This window comes from Salvelinus alpinus, chromosome 21 (genome assembly GCF_045679555.1).
Source record: "Salvelinus alpinus chromosome 21, SLU_Salpinus.1, whole genome shotgun sequence".
Lineage (NCBI taxonomy): Eukaryota > Metazoa > Chordata > Actinopteri > Salmoniformes > Salmonidae > Salvelinus > Salvelinus alpinus.
The window spans coordinates 47,967,956-47,988,658 of NC_092106.1; the positions used below are offsets into that span (position 1 = coordinate 47,967,956).

At 44.6% G+C, this 20,703-nt stretch overlaps 1 protein-coding gene across 2 annotated transcripts in view; it reads right to left on the reverse strand.

Annotated features, from left to right (window-relative positions):
* The window catches only part of LOC139548400 (small G protein signaling modulator 2-like), a 189,585-nt gene that overhangs the window by 150,215 nt on the left and 18,667 nt on the right, over window positions 1-20,703 (reverse strand). For both annotated transcript variants that reach the window (XM_071358074.1, XM_071358075.1), the window contains exon 2: window positions 10,998-11,073. In XM_071358074.1, coding sequence (XP_071214175.1) covers window positions 10,998-11,073 — 76 coding nt within the window. The remainder of the gene's footprint in view (window positions 1-10,997; window positions 11,074-20,703) is intronic.

Below are 20,703 nucleotides of genomic sequence, written 5' to 3' on the forward strand. Positions count from 1 at the left end.
CCAGGGCACCACAACACGTAGCTAGCGTTAGCTCTGACCAGGACACCACAACACGTAGCGAGCGTTAGCTCCGACCAGGGCACCACAACACGTAGCGAGCGTTAGCTCCGACCAGGGCACCACAACACATAGCTAGCGTTAGCTCTGACCAGGACACCACAACACGTAGCTAGCGTTAGCTCCGACCAGGGCACCACAACACGTAGCTAGCGTTAGCTCTGACCAGGACACCACAACACGTAGCGAGCGTTAGCTCCGACCAGGGCACCACAACACGTAGCGAGCGTTAGCTCCGACCAGGGCACCACAACACATAGCTAGCGTTAGCTCTGACCAGGGCACCACAACACGTAGCGAGCGTTAGCTCCGACCAGGGCACCACAACACGTAGCGAGCGTTAGCTCCGACCAGGGCACCACAACACGTAGCTAGCGTTAGCTCCGACCAGGGCACCACAACACGTAGCTAGCGTTAGCTCCGACCAGGACACCACAACACGTAGCGAGCGTTAGCTCCGACCAGGGCACCACAACACGTAGCGAGCGTTAGCTCCGACCAGGGCACCACAACACATAGCTAGCGTTAGCTCTGACCAGGGCACCACAACACGTAGCGAGCGTTAGCTCCGACCAGGGCACCACAACACGTAGCGAGCGTTAGCTCCGACCAGGGCACCACAACACGTAGCTAGCGTTAGCTCCGACCAGGGCACCACAACACGTAGCGAGCGTTAGCTCCGACCAGGGCACCACAACACGTAGCTAGCGTTAGCTCTGACCAGGACACCACAACACGTAGCGAGCGTTAGCTCTGACCAGGGCACCACAACACGTAGCGAGCGTCAGCTCTGACCAGGGCACCACAACACGTAGCTAGCGTTAGCTCTGACCAGGACACCACAACACGTAGCTAGCGTTAGCTCTGACCAGGGCACCACAACACGTAGCTAGCGTTAGCTCTGACCAGGGCACCACAACACGTAGCTAGCGTTAGCTCTGACCAGGACACCACAACACGTAGCGAGCGTTAGCTCTAAACAGGGCACCACAACACGTAGCGAGCGTCAGCTCTGACCAGGGCACCACAACACGTAGCTAGCGTTAGCTCTGACCAGGACACCACAACACGTAGCTAGCGTTAGCTCTGACCAGGGCACCACAACACGTAGCGAGCGTTAGCTCTGACCAGGACACCACAACACGTAGCTAGCGTTAGCTCTGACCAGGGCACCACAACACGTAGCGAGCGTTAGCTCTGACCAGGGCACCACAACACATAGCTAGCGTTAGCTCTGACCAGGACACCACGTCTCCTGGAATAAAAGTCAGTTAGCTCCGACCAGGACACCACAACACGTCTCCTGGAATAAAACTCAACCAGGACCACCGACAGAGACGTGACTGCCGTGTTATATAAGTGTGTGTGTGTGCATCTATTTGTGTGTGTGTGAGCATGTTATTCTGTTCCACAGGGTGCAGATTACACATGTCTGTGTGGAGGATAGCCGAGTTGTCATGGAGACCAGCTATAATCAGTGGAATACCTGAAGCTTCTCCCTGGTCTCCAGTGGCTTCCAGCTGGCATCATTCTCAATTAGCCTGTCTGTGTGTGTGTGTGTGTGTGTGTGTGTGTGTGTGTGTGTGTGTGTGTGTGTGTGTGTGTGTGTGTGTGTGTGTGTGTGTGTGTGTGTGTGTGTGTGTGTGTGTGTGTGTGTGTGTGTGTGTGTGTGTGAAATATGAATAGCTGAAGCTCCTCTATAGTCTCCGGTGACTCGTCACTCTCAATTAGTACTATTCACCGGCAAACAGACACACAAACGCACACAAACGCACACACACACACACACACACACAAACACACACAAACGCACACACACACACAAACGCACACACACACACACACATGGCTAAAGTAACTCAACTCTGTCTATACCCTGTGTCCATGAAACACCCGAGCTGTCGAAGAGGAACAGGAAGAACAAGCTTATTGTCCATTTTAAAAGGTTCAAGACCTTTATTTAACTTTATTCAGTCAGGCGCCAACATAGACAATGAATGACACACACACACACACGCATTCATCTAATCGCCATATAACCAACTACCTAACCAATGACATCAGCACTATGAGGTCATAACCGAGAAGTACAGCCTCTCGTCTTTTGCCATCCATTCGTTTCACTCATTGTTCAATACTGTGACTTATCTATTTTAGTCAACTATCCTCCATTACCATCTCGCATTTAATCCACAAAACGCGTACAATAAAATACAACGGCTTCCTCCATGTATCACAATGGGATTACTCTTTTCTTGTTATCTGTACCCAAAAAATGGCACCCTATTTGCTATGTAATGGCACTATTTGTAATGCAGAGGCCTTGTAGAGAGTCCTTCTGCAGAGGCATTGTAGAGAGTCCTTCTGCAGAGGCATTGTATAGAGTCCTTCTGCAGAAACATTGTAGAGAGTCCTTCTGCAGAGGCATTGTATAGAGTCCTTCTGCAGAAACATTGTAGAGAGTCCTTCTGCAGAGGCATTGTAGAGAGTCCTTCTGCAGAGGCATTGTAGAGAGTCCTTCTGCAGAGGCATTGTAGAGAGTCCTTCTGCAGAGGCATTGTAGAGAGTCCTTCTGCAGAGGCATTGTAGAGTCCTTCTGCAGAGGCATTGTAGAGAGTCCTTCTGCAGAGGCATTGTAGAGAGTCCTTCTGCAGAGGCATTGTAGAGTCCTTCTGCAGGCATTGTAGAGAGTCCTTCTGCTGAGGCATTGTAGAGAGTCCTTCTGCAGAGGCATTGTAGAGAGTCCTTCTGCAGAGGCATTGTAGAGTCCTTCTGCAGGCATTGTAGAGAGTCCTTCTGCAGAGGCATTGTAGAGAGTCCTTCTTGCAGAGGCATTGTAGAGAGTCCTTCTGCAGAGGCATTGTAGAGAGTCCTTCTGCAGAGGCATTGTAGAGAGTCCTTCTGCAGAGGCATTGTAGAGAGTCCTTCTGCAGAGGCATTGTAGAGAGTCCTTCTGCAGGCATTGTAGAGAGTCCTTCTGCAGAGGCATTGTAGAGTCCTTCTGCAGAGGCATTGTAGAGAGTCCTTCTGCAGAGGCATTGTAGAGAGTCCTTCTGCAGAGGCATTGTAGAGTCCTTCTGCAGAGGTATTGTAGAGTCCTTCTGCAGAGGCATTGTAGAGTCTTTCTGCAGAGGCATTGTAGAGAGTCCTTCTGCAGAGGCATTGTAGAGAGTCCTTCTGCAGAGGCATTGTAGAGAGTCCTTCTGCAGAGGCATTGTAGAGAGTCCTTCTGCAGAGGCATTGTAGAGAGTCCTTCTGCAGAGGCATTGTAGAGAGTCCTTCTGCAGAGGCATTGTAGAGAGTCCTTCTGCAGAGGCATTGTAGAGAGTCCTTCTGCAGAGGCATTGTAGAGAGTCCTTCTGCAGAGGCATTGTAGAGAGTCCTTCTGCAGAGGCATTGTAGAGAGTCCTTCTGCAGAGGCATTGTAGAGTCCTTCTGCAGAGGCATTGTAGAGAGTCCTTCTGCAGAGGCATTGTAGAGAGTCCTTCTGCAGAGGCATTGTAGAGAGTACTTCTGCAGAGGCATTGTAGAGAGTCCTTCTGCAGAGGCATTGTAGAGTCCTTCTGCAGAGGCATTGTAGAGAGTCCTTCTGCAGAGGCATTGTAGAGTCCTTCTGCAGAGGCATTGTAGAGAGTCCTTCTGCAGAGGCATTGTAGAGAGTCCTTCTGCAGAGGCATTGTAGAGAGTCCTTATGCAGATGGTTTTTAGAGAGTCCTTAGAAGTTGTGCAACAATTAGTGTGTATTATGTAAGGGTCTGTCAGTCAGACTGCAATCATTCACAGCAGCTGCTGCACCTCATCTCCATTCACTGAAGCAAACAGACACACATACACACACACAGAGGCACAGACACACATACACACACACAGAGGCACAGACACACACACAGGCAGGCAGAATAGAATAGATACAGATGTTCTGTTCAGGAGGAAATAGAATAGAATAGATACAGATGTTCTGTTCAGGAGGAAATAGAATATAATAGATACAGATGTTCTGTTCAGGAGGAAATAGAATATAATAGATACAGATGTTCTGTTCAGGAGGAAATAGAATATAATAGATACAGGTGTTCTGTTCAGGAGGAAATAGAATATAATAGATACAGATGTTCTGTTCAGGAGGAAATAGAATATAATAGATACAGGTGTTCTGTTCGGGAGGAAATAGAATATAATAGATACAGGTGTTCTGTTCAGGAGGAAATAGAATATAATAGATACAGATGTTCTGTTCAGGAGGAAATAGAATATAATAGATACAGGTGTTCTGTTCAGGAGGAAATAGAATAGAATAGATACAGATGTTCTGTTCAGGAGGAAATAGAATATAATAGATACAGGTGTTCTGTTCAGGAGGAAATAGAATATAATAGATACAGATGTTATGTTCAGGAGGAAATAGAATATAATAGATACAGATGTTCTGTTCAGGAGGAAATAGAATATAATAGATACAGGTGTTCTGTTCAGGAGGAAATAGAATATAATAGATACAGATGTTATGTTCAGGAGGAAATAGAATAGAATAGATACAGATGTTCTGTTCAGGAGGAAATAGAATATAATAGATACAGATGTTCTGTTCAGGAGGAAATAGAATAGAATAGATACAGATGTTCTGTTAGGAGGAAATAGAATAGAATAGATACAGGTGTTCTGTTCAGGAGGAAATAGAATAGAATAGATACAGATGTTCTGTTCAGGAGGAAATAGAATATAATAGATACAGATGTTATGTTCAGGAGGAAATAGAATAGAATAGATACAGATGTTCTGTTCAGGAGGAAATAGAATATAATAGATACAGATGTTCTGTTCAGGAGGAAATAGAATAGAATAGATACAGATGTTCTGTTAGGAGGAAATAGAATAGAATAGATACAGGTGTTCTGTTCAGGAGGAAATAGAATAGAATAGATACAGATGTTCTGTTCAGGAGGAAATAGAATATAATAGATACAGATGTTCTGTTCAGGAGGAAATAGAATATAATAGATACAGATGTTCTGTTCAGGAGGAAATAGAATATAATAGATACAGATGTTCTGTTCAGGAGGAAATAGAATAGAATAGATACAGGCGTTCTGTTCAGGAGGAAATAGAATATAATAGATACAGGTGTTCTGTTCAGGAGGAAATAGAATATAATAGATACAGGTGTTCTGTTCAGGAGGAAATAGAATAGAATAGATACAGGTGTTCTGTTCAGGAGGAAATAGAATAGAATAGATACAGGTGTTCTGTTCAGGAGGAAATAGAATAGAATAGATACAGGTGTTCTGTTCAGGAGGAAAGCCTGGAAGGTGCCACTTCTGAACACCAACAGATCTAGTAGACCTATATCTAGCCTTATACTTTACGAGTAACGATGGCGTTTGTGTATATTATGTATTTCTACTTCCTGTATTGACTTGCCAGTGTTATTTTATGTTTGTATAACAGAAAGTCCCTTCAAGGGCAGAACCGTTTATTTTCTAGCCCATGGGTTGGACACAAAATTGTGACGTGACAAAGAGAAGGAGGCAGACAAAAAGAGTGTGGTAGTCCTCTCTCTACAGTGATGTTTCCTGCAATAGGATGTCGTTCAATGGGTAACATACACTTTTGTCTTCTTCTAATGCCTCTTAAAGGGAAAGTAATCTAAAAGTAACGGAATGTAATCAGATTACGTTACTGAGTTTGGGTAATCCAAAAGTTATGTTACTGATTACAATTTTGGACAGGTAACTAGTAACTGTAACAGATTTAATTTAGAAAGTAACTTACCCAACCCTGCCCACTGCTGTGGTATACCTACTTAGACTGAGTGTCCAAAACATTAGGAACACCTTCCTAATATTGAGTTGCACGCCCCCTTTGCCCTCAGAACAGACTCAATTCGTCGGGACATGGACTCTACAAGGTGTCGAAAGCGTTCCGCAGGGATGCTGGCCCATGTTGACTCAACGCTTCCCACAGTTGTGTGTCAAGTTGGTTGCATGTCCTTTGGGTGGTGGACCATTCTTGATACACACGGGAAACTGTTGAGTGTGAAAAACCCAGCAGCGTTGCAGTTCTTGAAACAAACCGGTGTGCCTGGTACCTACTACCATACCCTGTTCAACGGCACTTAAATATTTTGTCTTGTTCATTCACCCTCTGATTGGCACACATACACAATCCATGTCTCAGTTGTCTCAATGCTTAAAAATCCTTCTTTAACCTGTCTCCTCCCCTTCATCTACACTGATTGAAGTGGATTTAATCGGTGACATCAATAAGAGATCATAGCTTTCAACTGGATTGACCTGGTCAATTTGTCATGGAAATAGGTGTTCCTAATGTTTTGTACACTCAGTGTATTAACAGTATATTAACCACACACACATTCTTTGCACACAGACACACACACACACATAGTACACTATCCCACAAGGTTGGCCTAATTATGCCATTATGCCAGACAACAAAATTAAAAAAGCAAAGCCTTAAATGCCCTTTGCACTTCCGACCATTATTTACCATATTCCCGGCACTGTAAAATATTGAAATGCTAATTGCAGCCCAACTTCCCCTCATCTCCTCCCCTCGCCCCCACACCATCCGCAGCCAAGCAGCTCACTTTTGACATAATATGCTAGGGTGAGTCCCAAATGCACCCTGTTCCCCTATATAGTGCACTACTTTTGACAAGAGCCTATAATAGGGAGTAGGGTGCCATTTTAGACAGAGCCCAAGTGATTCAGGAGGAGGATGGTAATTTTTCCCATCGATCCGTTGGTCCGTAGGCTAGGAGTTAGGAGCTAAGACACCCCCGCCTGCGTTGGCTGACCCTCCAAACGGCCCACAGCTTGTTTAACTAGACGGAAATGTGGACCACTGGCTCCTTCTTTACCAGAAACTCTAGTCTCTAGCTACGTAACGCAAACATATACAGAACAAAGTGAAACTTTTCTAAAGAGGTTCAGAAAACATAGGGGCGTAACATAACGTAGGACTGTAGCCTACATAACATGTGATAAAGGAGGCAAACTTATACGTAACACAAATGTATAAATAACCCAAGTTGAATTTTCAGATAAGTAGTGGGAGCACTTGAAGGGACTGATAACATATTGGTAAGAAATGTATTCTTTTTTGACATGTAAGGAACAGGGCTGTGTTTGGCCAGCTCTCATAGTCTGTGTCCCAAAATGCACCCTATCCCTGAGGGAATACGGCTCCATCTGGCCAGCTCTCATAGGCTGTGTCCCAAAATGCACCCTATCCCTGAGGGAATACGGCTCCATCTGGCCAGCTCTCATAGCCTGTGTCCCAAAATGCACCCTATCCCTGAGGGAATACGGCTCCATTTGGCCAGCTCTCATAGTCTGTGTCCCAAAATGCACCCTATCCCTGAGGGAATACGGCTCCATCTGGCCAGCTCTCATAGTCTGTGTCCCAAAATGCACCCTATCCCTGAGGGAATACGGCTCCATTTGGCCAGCTCTCATAGTCTGTGTCCCAAAATGCACCCTATCCCTGAGGGAATACGGCTCCATCTGGCCAGCTCTCATAGCCTGTGTCCCAAAATGCACCCTATCCCTGAGGGAATATGGCTCCATTTGGCCAGCTCTCATAGTCTGTGTCCCAAAATGCACCCTATCCCTGAGGGAATACGGCTCCATTTGGCCAGCTCTCATAGTCTGTGTCCCAAAATGCACCCTATCCCTGAAGGAATACGGCTCCATTTGGCCAGCTCTCATAGTCTGTGTCCCAAAATGCACCCTGTCCCTGAGGGAATACGGCTCCATTTGGCCAGCTCTCATAGTCTGTGTCCCAAAATGCACCCTGTCCCTGAGGGAATACGGCTCCATTTGGCCAGCTCTCATAGTCTGTGTCCCAAAATGCACCCTGTCCCTGAGGGAATACGGCTCCATTTGGCCAGCTCTCATAGTCTGTGTCCCAAAATGCACCCTATCCCTGAGGGAATACGGCTCCATTTGGTCAGCTCTCATAGTATGTGTCCCAAAATGCACCCTATCCCTGAGGGAATCCGGCTCCATTTGGCCAGCTCTCATAGTATGTGTCCCAAAATGCACCCTATCCCTGAGGGAATACGGCTCCATTTGGTCAGCTCTCATAGTATGTGTCCCAAAATGCACCCTATCCCTGAGGGAATACGGCTCCATTTGGCCAGCTCTCATAGCATGTCCCAAAATGCACCCTATCCCTGAGGGAATACGGCTCCATTTGGTCAGCTCTCATAGCCTGTGTCCCAAAATGCACCCTATCCCTGAGGGAATACGGCTCCATCTGGCCAGCTCTCATAGCCTGTGTCCCAAAATGCACCCTATCCCTGAGGGAATACGGCTCCATCTGGCCAGCTCTCATAGTCTGTGTCCCAAAATGCACCCTATCCCTGAGGGAATACGGCTCCATTTGGTCAGCTCTCATAGCCTGTGTCCCAAAATGCACCCTATCCCTGAGGGAATACGGCTCCATCTGGCCAGCTCTCATAGTCCGTGTCCCAAAATGCACCCTATCCCTGAAGGAATACGGCTCCATTTGGCCAGCTCTCATAGGCTGTGTCCCAAAACGCACCCTATCCCTGAGGGAATACGGCTCCATCTGGCCAGCTCTCATAGTCTGTGTCCCAAAATGCACCCTATCCCTGAGGGAATACGGCTCCATTTGGCCAGCTCTCATAGTATGTGTCCCAAAATGAACCCTATCCCTGAGGGAATACGGCTCCATCTGGCCAGCTCTCATAGTCTGTGTCCCAAAATGCACCCTATCCCTGAGGGAATACGGCTCCATTTGGCCAGCTCTCATAGTCTGTGTCCCAAAATGCACCATATCCCTGAGGGAATACGGGTCCATCTGGCCAGCTCCTATACAGACAAAGATATGATTCACATGCTGCTGTGTGTAACAGATCATCTTAAAAGCGGTGTCAGACAAATTAATAGTATTTATCACATTAACGATGTACAAAGGATGTCCTCGCTCCTCGCTAGCGCCAGCTGCCACGACAGCATTATCTGTACTGCACCGTCTCTATCTTTAAAGGGACAATCCGCAGTTCAAACAATAACAAAGCGGACATCCCGCCACTGTTTCGGTAAACAGCTGAGGGATGGGGCTGGAGAAATGTAACCACTCTCAAATTCATAGCGCTATGGATGCAAGGACTGACCATCCACGATATCAAAATTAGGCTTGGGCGGTATACCGTATACTGGGATATTTGGAAATAGCCACAGGAAGGTTTTTCAATACTGTCAATACTGTTTCAACTATTTTCTTTGATGTGTATATTATTATTTTTTAGCTACTTTTTAGGTAAATACCTGCAGTCAACTTGTAAAATACATTAGGAGATAAAGCAGATTGCATTCTTCATTTCCTGTGAGTCACTGTCGTGCAGCACGCGCCAGGTGATCAAATTACAGTATTAAACGTAACGTTTGACAGCTAGCTATCTTATAACTATTAAGTTAACTGTCTAAAATGTGCTAAACGCTCTGCAGTTGTACTAACAGTAGTTAGCTATCTAGCTTGTTAGCGTCTTGCTAAATCAAGAATCCCCTCCCGGATCAAGAGCCTGCCGTCTAATATTAGTTTTGTGTGAGTGCAGCAAACTGTGAGTAGCATTTTTGAGTTACTTGTATAACGTTAAGAGCTAGGATGTCTGTCCTGCAAATAGTTTATGTCAGAAACTGTATAAAATGTTCGCAATGCGCTCGTTAGTATTTACCTAGCATTCTCTATGGGATTTTACATATACTTGTTAGCATTGCTAACCTTCGGTTTACAGAGACTCAGTGAGGTTTGAAAATACCTCTCCTTGTGTTCAGTGCCGGTAACTACCAAACATCCCGGGATGGCACAAGGTCGGTATGAAGGTATGACAATCTGAATACCGCCCAAGCCTAATCAAAATTATATTTGCAACCATACAGTGTTTGTTTACAAATTACATTGTTTGCAAACATTGAAGTAAAACCAGCTTATATTTTGGGTTCTCGTGGAGGGGGACAGTTGAACTGAACTCATGAGGCATTTATAAGTTATATTCTTCAAGGATCAACGGGTAAATATCATTAATATATAAGTCCCAAAAATGTATGTTACAACTGCAGATTGCACCTTTAAATGGCTATAATTACAGCCAGACACTGACAGTTCAATCACCAGACTGTTCCCTGGTTGTCATATTCCCAGACCCAGGTATATCTATCTTTCTCCTTCTCAAAATAACACCCTACATAGTGTGTATGAACCCTGGTCGTAACTCTACGGCTCTGTCCTGACCCCGAGGACGATATAACACTGCACTACACACACACAGGGGAAGATATACAGCCCCCCCCCCCCCCTCCCCCCACCACCACCACCACCACCCCCGGTGTGGTGTGAGCAAATTCAGTCCTCAAGGTGTGAGTCACCAACTCGCCAGCTCAGCCATCCAGCCGGAAACTATGTAAACCACTCCACTCCACTGGAAGTCCTTCCAGAAAATACTGACTGCGTTACGGAGGCCACACACACACACACACACACACACACACACACACACACACACACACACACACACACACACACACACACACACACACACACACACACACACACACACACACACACAAACACACACATCTGTCTTTCTCAGAGAAAGTACATGTTGTACAACCAGGGAACCTCTAAAATTAGTTTCCATTGACTCCGGTGTGATTATTAACTTTCCATTGCTGCGCCAGCACAGTCAGCGACACAGGTGACGTCAAATACTGTCCTTCACCCTGACTCACTACATTATCAGCTGAGGAGCTCTCGGAGAGGGAGTGTGTATGTGTATGTGTGTGTGTGTGTGTGTGTGTGTGTGTGTGTGTGTGTGTGTGTGTGTGTGTGTGTGTGTGTGTGTGTGTGTGTGTGTGTGTGTGTGTGTGTGTGTGTGTGTGTGTGTGTGTACTTACTGCACAGGCCGATGATGTGGCTGCTGTCTTCATGGACAAACTTCTTAGTCACTGCCTCCTCCATGATCTGTTTCACCTGTACAGAGAGATACAGGATCATTATCGTCATTAAGACTTTCATCATTACCACCGTCATCATCATTACCATCGCCAGCAGCATTACCATCGTCATCATCGAAAATCATCATTACTAACGTCGTCATCATTACCATCGTCGTCATCATTACCATTACCACCGTCATCATCATTACCGTTACCACCGTCATCCCTATTACCATCACCATTACCGTTACCTCAGTCATCATCATTACCATCGTCGTCATCATTACCATTACCACCGTCATCATCATTACCGTTACCATCGTCATCCCTATTACCATCACCATTACCGTTACCTCAGTCATCATCATTACCATCATCATCATCATTACCATTACCATCGTCATGATCATTACCATCGTCATCATCATCATCACCATTACCATCGTCATCATTACCATCGTCATCACCATTACCATCGTCGTCATCATTATCATTACCATCGTCATCACCATTACCATCGTCGTCATCATTATCATTACCCTCGTCATCACCATTACCATCGTCGTCATCATTATCATTACCCTCGTCATTACCATCGTCATCACCATTACCATCATCGTCATCATTATCATTACCCTCGTCATCACCATTACCATCGTCGTCATCATTATCATTACCCTCGTCATCACCATTACCATCGTCGTCATCATTATCATTACCATCGTCATTACCATTGTCATCATCCATCATCATAATCAAACCAATCCTTATCACCTCGAATAGAGGGGGTATGTGGCATACACCTTGTAAAGGTCAAAAAGCACACCCCTTGTTAGCTTGAAAATGTAGGGGGGGGGGGGGGCGCTCACCTGTTGCCCATCCCTGCTCTAGAAAATAGGCTGCCAATCAGGACGCCCAAGGAGTTGTAGGGCTCTGCTTGTTCTCCTGCCAGACTGTCTGGGCGAGGTACTGAGGTCGTTAACACATGTCATGTCACATCTGACTGAGACAGCGATGAAGCCTGTGTCCCAAATGGCACCCTATTCCCTGTATAGTTCACTACTTTTGACCACAGGGCTCTGTATAAGGTATAGGGTTGTAGGATGCCATGTGGGACTCAACGGGAGATGTAAGCTGAACTGGCCATTGATAATGACCACAGCCAGTCAGTCATTTCCAATACAAGGTTATCAGTAATGACTAGGTAGTGGGGAAGGTGATGATAAGCATTGTACCGAACTGTCATACTTGAGTAAAAGTAAAGATATTTTAATAGAAAATGACTCAAGTAAAAGTGAAAGTCACCCAGTAAAATACTACTTGAGTAAAAGTCTAAAAGTATCTGGTTGATAACATTTCTAGAAAATAAATAATAAAATCTTCATCAATCTACACACAATACCCCATAATGACAAAGATTTTCGCAAATTCATAAAAAAAAAAAAAATGAAATATCACATTTACATAAGTATTCAGACCTTTTACTCAGTACTTTGTTGAAGCACTTTTGACAGCGATTACAGCCTCAAGTTTTCTTGGGTATGACGCTACAAACTTGTCAAACCTGTATTTGAGGAGTTTCTCCCATTCTTCTCTGCAGATCCTATCAAGCTCTGTTAGGTTGGATGGGGAGCGTCGCTGCACAGCTCTTTTCAGGTCTCTCCAGAGACGTACGATTGGGTTCAAGTCCGGGCTCTGGCTGGGCCACTCAAGGACATTAAGAGACTTGTCCTGAAGCCACTCCTGCGTTATCTTGGCTGTGTGCTTAGGGTCATTGTCTTGTTGGAAGGTGAACCTTCACCCCAGTCTGAGGTCCTGAGCGCTCTGGAGCAGGTTTTCATCAAGGATCTCTCTGTACTTTGCTCCATTAATCTTTCCCTCGATCCTGACTAGTCTCCCAATCCCTGCCTCTGAAAAACATCCCCACAGCATGATGCTTCCACCACCATAAATAACCATATGCAGTATAATAGAGGTGACGGTGTTGGAGATGTATTTGGCTGTTGATCTGCTTCTGTTCTGTAGGTGACATAGTGTGCTCTTTTCAATTGATGGGTCCCGGTCTCTGGGGGGCCTTGGGGTTCTGGGTGGGCAGTGGGTAACGGAGAACAGTTGGAGGTTTACTCTGTAGCAGTGCATGGTACAGCTATATGGACACTTTTTAATGATAAGTTTAACAAACGTATATTATGATAAATAACATTGAAACGTGTATCTCATTATGGTAAAATTGTGAAATAAGTATAGCCAATAACTTGATAATAAGAAAAGACGATCAGTATTTACCTGGCTAAAAGAGGAAGGAATATAATAATCTATTGTTTACAAGAAACTAAGTCAACAATTTTAGATGAAGTTGAGTGGAAAAAGGACTGGGAGGGTGAAATATACTTCTTCTATGTGCAAAGAAACTCAAATGGGGTGATGATATTGATTAACAATAATTTTGATCCGAATGTGCAAACTGTCCAAACAGATCTGCAAGGTAGATGGATTCTTTTAAATATGTTATTGAACCATAAACAGATTTGGCTCATTAATCTACACAGTCCAAATAATGATGATCCATGGTTCTCTGAATATATATATATAATAATTGATCAAACCGACAAGCAATAAAATACTATTATTACGGTGGGAGATTATAATACGGTTTTAAATACCTCTATGGACCGTAAAGGAAATCACAATACAAAACTAAAACCATCATGCACTTAAGGAAATCATGAATATCATGGATATGATGGTGCTAGTGGATATATGGAGGCTTAAATACCCTGACCTAGTGAGATATACATGGAGGAGGCTTAAATACCCTGACCTAGTGAGATATACATGGAGGAGGCTTAAATACCCTGACCTAGTGAGATATACATGGAGGAGGCTTAAATACCCTGACCTAGTGAGATATACATGGAGGAGGCTTAAATACCTTGACCTAGTGAGATATACATGGCGGAGGCTTAATCAAGCTAGTCATTCTCGCTGGCATTAAAAGTATTTAATAAGTGTTGATAGGGAACTGAATGCGGTTGGACCATCAAATAATTGCCATATACACTACTCTTACAGAACTATATTGGAAATGTAATCAAAGCCTATTGGATGACAACTTGTATTTAACCAAGACAGAATCATTAATAACATACTTTTTCCGATATAACATAGGTAAAGCAGATCCCTTTATTGTATGGGACAGTTTTAAACGTGCCTTGAGAGGCCATGAAATTCAATACTCATCTTTGAAACAAAAGCACTTTAGGTCAAAAGAGTTCATATTAACAAAGGAAACAGAGGGACTAACAGTACAGGTAGACAGCAATAAAAAACTGTACCAGAGAGCCACATAATAAGTTATTCAAGAAAGAGTGTGATATATTATAAAATTAAAGCGAACTGGTTGGAATATGGGGTAAAATGCCAACAAATAGTTTTTTTTAATCATCCACAACATAGAAATGCTACCAAAAATAATTTACTGAAACTTGTTACAAATTATGGAGAGTCACCCATGATTCACCAAATTATATTTTGAAAGAGGCAGCAAAGTACTTTGTTTTCGTTTCAGTCTCCTCATTCTCCACTAACAGAAGTTAATTGTCAGGAATTTTTTTTCTTTGAATAATGTAAAATAAACAGCTGTACAGAAAGACTCATGTGAAGGCCAAATTACAGAGGAGGAACGTCTTGATGCAATTAAAGCCTTTAAGTCTGGGAAAAACTCCAGGGCTGGATGGCATACCAGTTGAGGTATACCAAACCTTTTCTGATGTACTCAGAGGACTGTTATTAGAATGTTTTAACCACTCCTATGTAAATGGTAGATTATGAGACACTCAACAAGAAGGTTTGATTTACTATTACTGATACAGGACCCAGGTTGTAAATATAAAGATCCAGTCCATTTAAAAAATTGGAGGCCCATTACACTTCAGTGTTGTGATGCAAAAATTCAAGCAAAATGCATAGCGCTAAGAATTAAAAAGGTATTGTCGGATAATATTAATTACTGGAATTAATTAATTAATTACTGGAAACAATAGAACACTATGACAAATCTGGGAAACCAGGCCTGGTTTGTTTTTTCATTACAGTACAACGGTTTGATTTGTTTGATCTTAGCAATTTTTTCTTAGCTAGCTACATAGCCGTCTTTGTATCAAAGATAATTGTGTAGTTTAGAGTAATTATCGAGGTTAGCTAGCCAGCTATTTTCGTCCTTCGTCCTTCTAACGTAGTCAACACTGCTAGCTAGCCAGCTAGCCAACTTCTACCGAATAGCAGCACTGTAGAAACTATTACATTACAACGGAACGACTTGATTAGTGTAGTGTTAGCTAGCTACATAGTTGTCTTTGCTGTCTTTGTATCTAAGATAATTGTGTAGTTTAGAGTAATTATCGAGGTTAGCTAGCCAGCTATTTTCGTCCGCCGCGCCGCCGTTCTCCTACCTAGTCAACACTGCTAGCTAGCCAGCTAGCCAACTTCTGTAGTGTTAGCTAGCTACATAGTTGTCTTTGCTGTCTTTGTACCCAAGATAATTGTGTAGTTTAGAGTAATTATCGAGGTTATCGAGGTTACCTAGCCAGTTATCGAGGTTACTTGCCAGCTACACTTTCAAACAAAGTCAACAACGCAGCCACTGCTAGCTAGCCTACTTCACCAGCCAGCAGTACTGTATCATTTTAGTCAATAAGACTTTTTGCAACGTAAGCTTAACTTTCTGAACATTCGAGACGTGTAGTCCACTTGTCATTCCAATCTCCTTTGCATTAGCGTAGCCTCTTCTGTAGCCTGTCAACTATGTGTCTGTCTATCCCTCTTCTCTCCTCTCTGCACAGACCATACAAACGCTTCACACCGCGTGGCCGCTGCCACTCTAACCTGGTGGTCCCAGCGCGCACGACCCACGTGGAGTTCCAGGTCTCCGGCAGCCTCTGGAACTGCCGATCTGCGGCCAACAAGGCAGAGTTCATCTCAGCCTATGCTTCCCTCCAGTCCCTCGACTTCTTGGCACTGACGGAAACATGGATTACCACAGATAACACTGCTACTCCTACTGCTCTCTCCTCGTCTGCCCACGTGTTCTCGCACACCCCGAGAGCTTCTGGTCAGCGGGGTGGTGGCACTGGGATCCTCATCTCTCCCAAGTGGACATTCTCTCTTTCTCCCCTGACCCATCTGTCTATCGCCTCCTTTGAATTCCATGCTGTCACAGTTACCAGCCCTTTCAAGCTTAACATCCTTATCATTTATCGCCCTCCAGGTTCCCTTGGAGAGTTCATCAATGAGCTTGACGCCTTGATAAGTTCCTTTCCTGAGGATGGCTCACCTCTCACAGTTCTGGGTGACTTTAACCTCCCCACGTCTACCTTTGACTCATTCCTCTCTGCCTCCTTCTTTCCACTCCTCTCCTCTTTTGACCTCACCCTCTCACCTTCCCCCCCTACTCACAAGGCAGGCAATACGCTTGACCTCATCTTTACTAGATGCTGTTCTTCCACTAATCTCATTGCAACTCCCCTCCAAGTCTCCGACCACTACCTTGTATCCTTTTCCCTCTCGCTCTCATCCAACACTTTCCACACTGCCCCTACTCGGATGGTATCGCGCCGTCCCAACCTTCGCTCTCTCTCCCCCGCTACTCTCTCCTCTTCCATCCTATCATCTCTTCCCTCTGCTCAAACCTTCTCCAACCTATCTCCTGATTCTGCCTCCTCAACCCTCCTCTCCTCCCTTTCTGCATCCTTTGACTCTCTATGTCCCCTATCCTCCAGGCCGGCTCGGTCCTCCCCTCCTGCTCCGTGGCTCGACGACTCATTGCGAGCTCACAGAACAGGGCTCCGGGCAGCCGAGCGGAAATGGAGGAAAACTCGCCTCCCTGCGGACCTGGCATCCTTTCACTCCCTCCTCTCTACATTCTCCTCTTCTGTCTCTGCTGCTAAAGCCACTTTCTACCACTCTAAATTCCAAGCATCTGCCTCTAACCCTAGGAAGCTCTTTGCCACCTTCTCCTCCCTCCTGAATCCTCCTCCCCCCCCCCCCTCCTCCCTCTCTGCGGATGACTTCGTCAACCATTTTGAAAAGAAGGTCGACGACATCCGATCCTCGTTTGCTAAGTCAAACGACACCGCTGGTTCTGCTCACACTGCCCTACCCTGTGCTTTGACCTCTTTCTCCCCTCTCTCTCCAGATGAAATCTCGCGTCTTGTGACGGCCGGCCGCCCAACAACCTGCCCGCTTGACCCTATCCCCTCCTCTCTTCTCCAGACCATTTCCGGAGACCTTCTCCCTTACCTCACCTCGCTCATCAACTCATCCTTGACCGCTGGCTACGTCCCTTCCGTCTTCAAGAGAGCGAGAGTTGCACCCCTTCTGAAAAAACCTACACTCGATCCCTCCGATGTCAACAACTACAGACCAGTATCCCTTCTTTCTTTTCTCTCCAAAACTCTTGAACGTGCCGTCCTTGGCCAGCTCTCCTGCTATCTCTCTCAGAATGACCTTCTTGATCCAAATCAGTCAGGTTTCAAGACTAGTCATTCAACTGAGACTGCTCTTCTCTGTGTCACGGAGGCGCTCCGCACTGCTAAAGCTAACTCTCTCTCCTCTGCTCTCATCCTTCTAGACCTATCGGCTGCCTTTGATACTGTGAACCATCAGATCCTCCTCTCCACCCTCTCCGAGTTGGGCATCTCCTGCGCGGCCCACGCTTGGATTGCGTCCTACCTGACAGGTCGCTTCTACCAGGTGGCGTGGCGAGAATCTGTCTCCGCACCACGTGCTCTCACCACTGGTGTCCCCCAGGGCTCTGTTCTAGGCCCTCTCCTATTCTCGCTATACACCAAGTCACTTGGCTCTGTCATATCCTCACATGGTCTCTCCCATCATTGCTATGCAGACGACACACAATTAATCTTCTCCTTTCCCCCTTCTGATAACCAGGTGGCAAATCGCATCTCTGCATGTCTGGCAGACATATCAGTGTGGATGACGGATCACCACCTCAAGCTGAACCTCGGCAAGACGGAGCTGCTCTTCCTCCCGGGGAAGGACTGCCCGTTCCATGATCTCGCCATCACGGTTGACAACTCCATTGTGTCCTCCTCCCAGAGTGCTAAGAACCTTGGCGTGATCCTGGACAACACCCTGTCGTTCTCAACTAACATCAAGGCGGTGACCCGCTCCTGTAGGTTCATGCTCTACAACATTCGCAGAGTACGACCCTGCCTCACACAGGAAACGGCGCAGGTCCTAATCCAGGCACTTGTCATCTCCCGTCTGGATTACTGCAACTCGCTGTTGGCTGGGCTCCCTGCCTGTGCCATTAAACCCCTACAACTCATCCAGAACGCCGCAGCCCGTCTGGTGTTCAACCTTCCCAAGTTCTCTCACGTCACCCCGCTCCTCCGTTCTCTCCACTGGCTTCCAGTTGAAGCTCGCATCCGCTACAAGACCATGGTGCTTGCCTACGGAGCTGTGAGGGGAATGGCACCTCCGTACCTTCAGGCTCTGATCAGGCCCTACACCCAAACAAGGGCACTGCGTTCATCCACCTCTGGCCTGCTCGCCTCCCTACCTCTGAGGGAGTACAGTTCCCGCTCAGCCCAGTCAAAACTGTTCGCTGCTCTGGCACCCCAATGGTGGAACAAACTCCCTCACGACGCCAGGTCAGCGGAGTCAATCACCACCTTCCGGAGACACCTGAAACCCCACCTCTTTAAGGAATACCTAGGATAGGATAAAGTAATCCTTCTAACCCCCCCCCCCCCTTAAAAGAGTTAGATGCACTACTGTAAAGTGGTTGTTCCACTGGATATCATAAGGTGAATGCACCAATTTGTAAGTCGCTCTGGATAAGAGCGTCTGCTAAATGACTTAAATGTAATGTAAATGTTTTCATAGCCAACTTTGAAAAGGCTTTTGATAAAGTATGACTGGAATTTATACATAAATGCCTGGAATATTATAATTGTGGAGAATGTCTTATACAATGGGTTAAAGTTATGTATAATAACCCTAGGTGTAAAATAGTAAATAATAGATACTTCTCAGAAAGTATTCAACTGTCAAAAGGAGTAAAACAAGGTTGTCCACTATCGGCTTATTTATTTATTATGGCCATCGAAATGTTAGCTGTTAAAATCAGATCCAACAATAATATCAAGGGATTAGAAATCCAGGGCTTAAAAACAAAGGTGTCATTGTACGCTGATGATTCATGGAGGATCTATATAATTGATCTAACCTCTATGGATTACAACCAAATTATAATAAGTGTACTATATTATATATTGGATCCCTAAAAAATACAACTTTTACATTACCGTGTAGTTCACCAATAAAATGGTCTGACAGTGAGGTGGACATACTAGGTCTTCATATCCAAAAAGAAAGAAATGATCTCACTCCAATACATTTTTATAGAAAGTTAGAAGAAAAAAAAGAAGGTCTTGCAAACATGGAAGGGAAAATACCTGTCTATTTGCGAAAAATCACCCTGATTTAACTCTTTAGTCATATCCCAGTTTCCCTATTTGCTTATGGCCATGCCTACACCTAACACCTTGTTTTAGTAATTATATGAGCAAAAAATATGACATATTATTTGGAATGGCAAGCCAGACAAAATTAAACAGGCCTATTCATTATATAACGAATATGAATTTGGAGGGCAGAAATATTACATGTTAAAGCATTAGACCTCTCACTAAACACTTCAGTCATACAAAAGCTATACTTAAATCTAAACTGGTTCTCTAGCAGATTAGTAAGAATGGCTCACCTCGTGTTCAAGAATGACCTTTTTCCCTTCATTCAGATTACAACCTGAAAATGAAATGATCTCCAAAATGTCAACAACAAAAAATTAAACAACCAATAGAATGTTGTTTGCAATTTCAGTTTAATCCACCAGAAAAGAAGGAACAAATATTACAACAAATATTATGGTTAAACTTAAATAAACTAATTGATTTTAAAAATATATATATTTTTGGAAACAATGTTTAAAAACGATATAATCTTTATAAATAATATCATAAATAGGACTGGTGGCTCTATCCAAAATTACAACCAACTAGTTACAGCATTTCTGCAAAAATGGTAGAGGTAAATTGAAGGGGGAGAAGGTAAGGAACTTGCCTGTCGGCCCTGCATTAAAGACCAAAACTGGTTAAAGAAAATTATGATAAACAAAAAACTATACCAGTTTCATATCAGGAACAAAAAATGGACAGCTGTGCCATACAGGTTGCAAAATTGTTGGGAAGAGATTCTCGACGTACCGAATCCATGGCACATGTTTTATAAACTGATACACAAAACAACGCCTGATTCAATTTAAATTCTTGTACAAAATTCTTGTAATCAATAGAATGTTATTGTCATGCCCTGGTCATAGAGAGGCTTTTATTCTCTATTTTGGTTAGGCCAGGGTGTGACTAGGGTGGGCATTCTAGTTTCTTTATTTCTATGTTTTCTGTTTCTATGTTTTGGCCGGGGTATGGTTCTCAATCAGGGACAGCTGTCTATCGTTGTCTCTGATTGGGAATCATACTTAGGCAGCCTGTTTTTCCACCTTAGTTGTGGGTAGTTGTCTGTGTTAGTGGCCTGTATAGCCCTAGTCAGCTTCACGTTTGTTTTGTTGTTTCTTGTTGGCGAC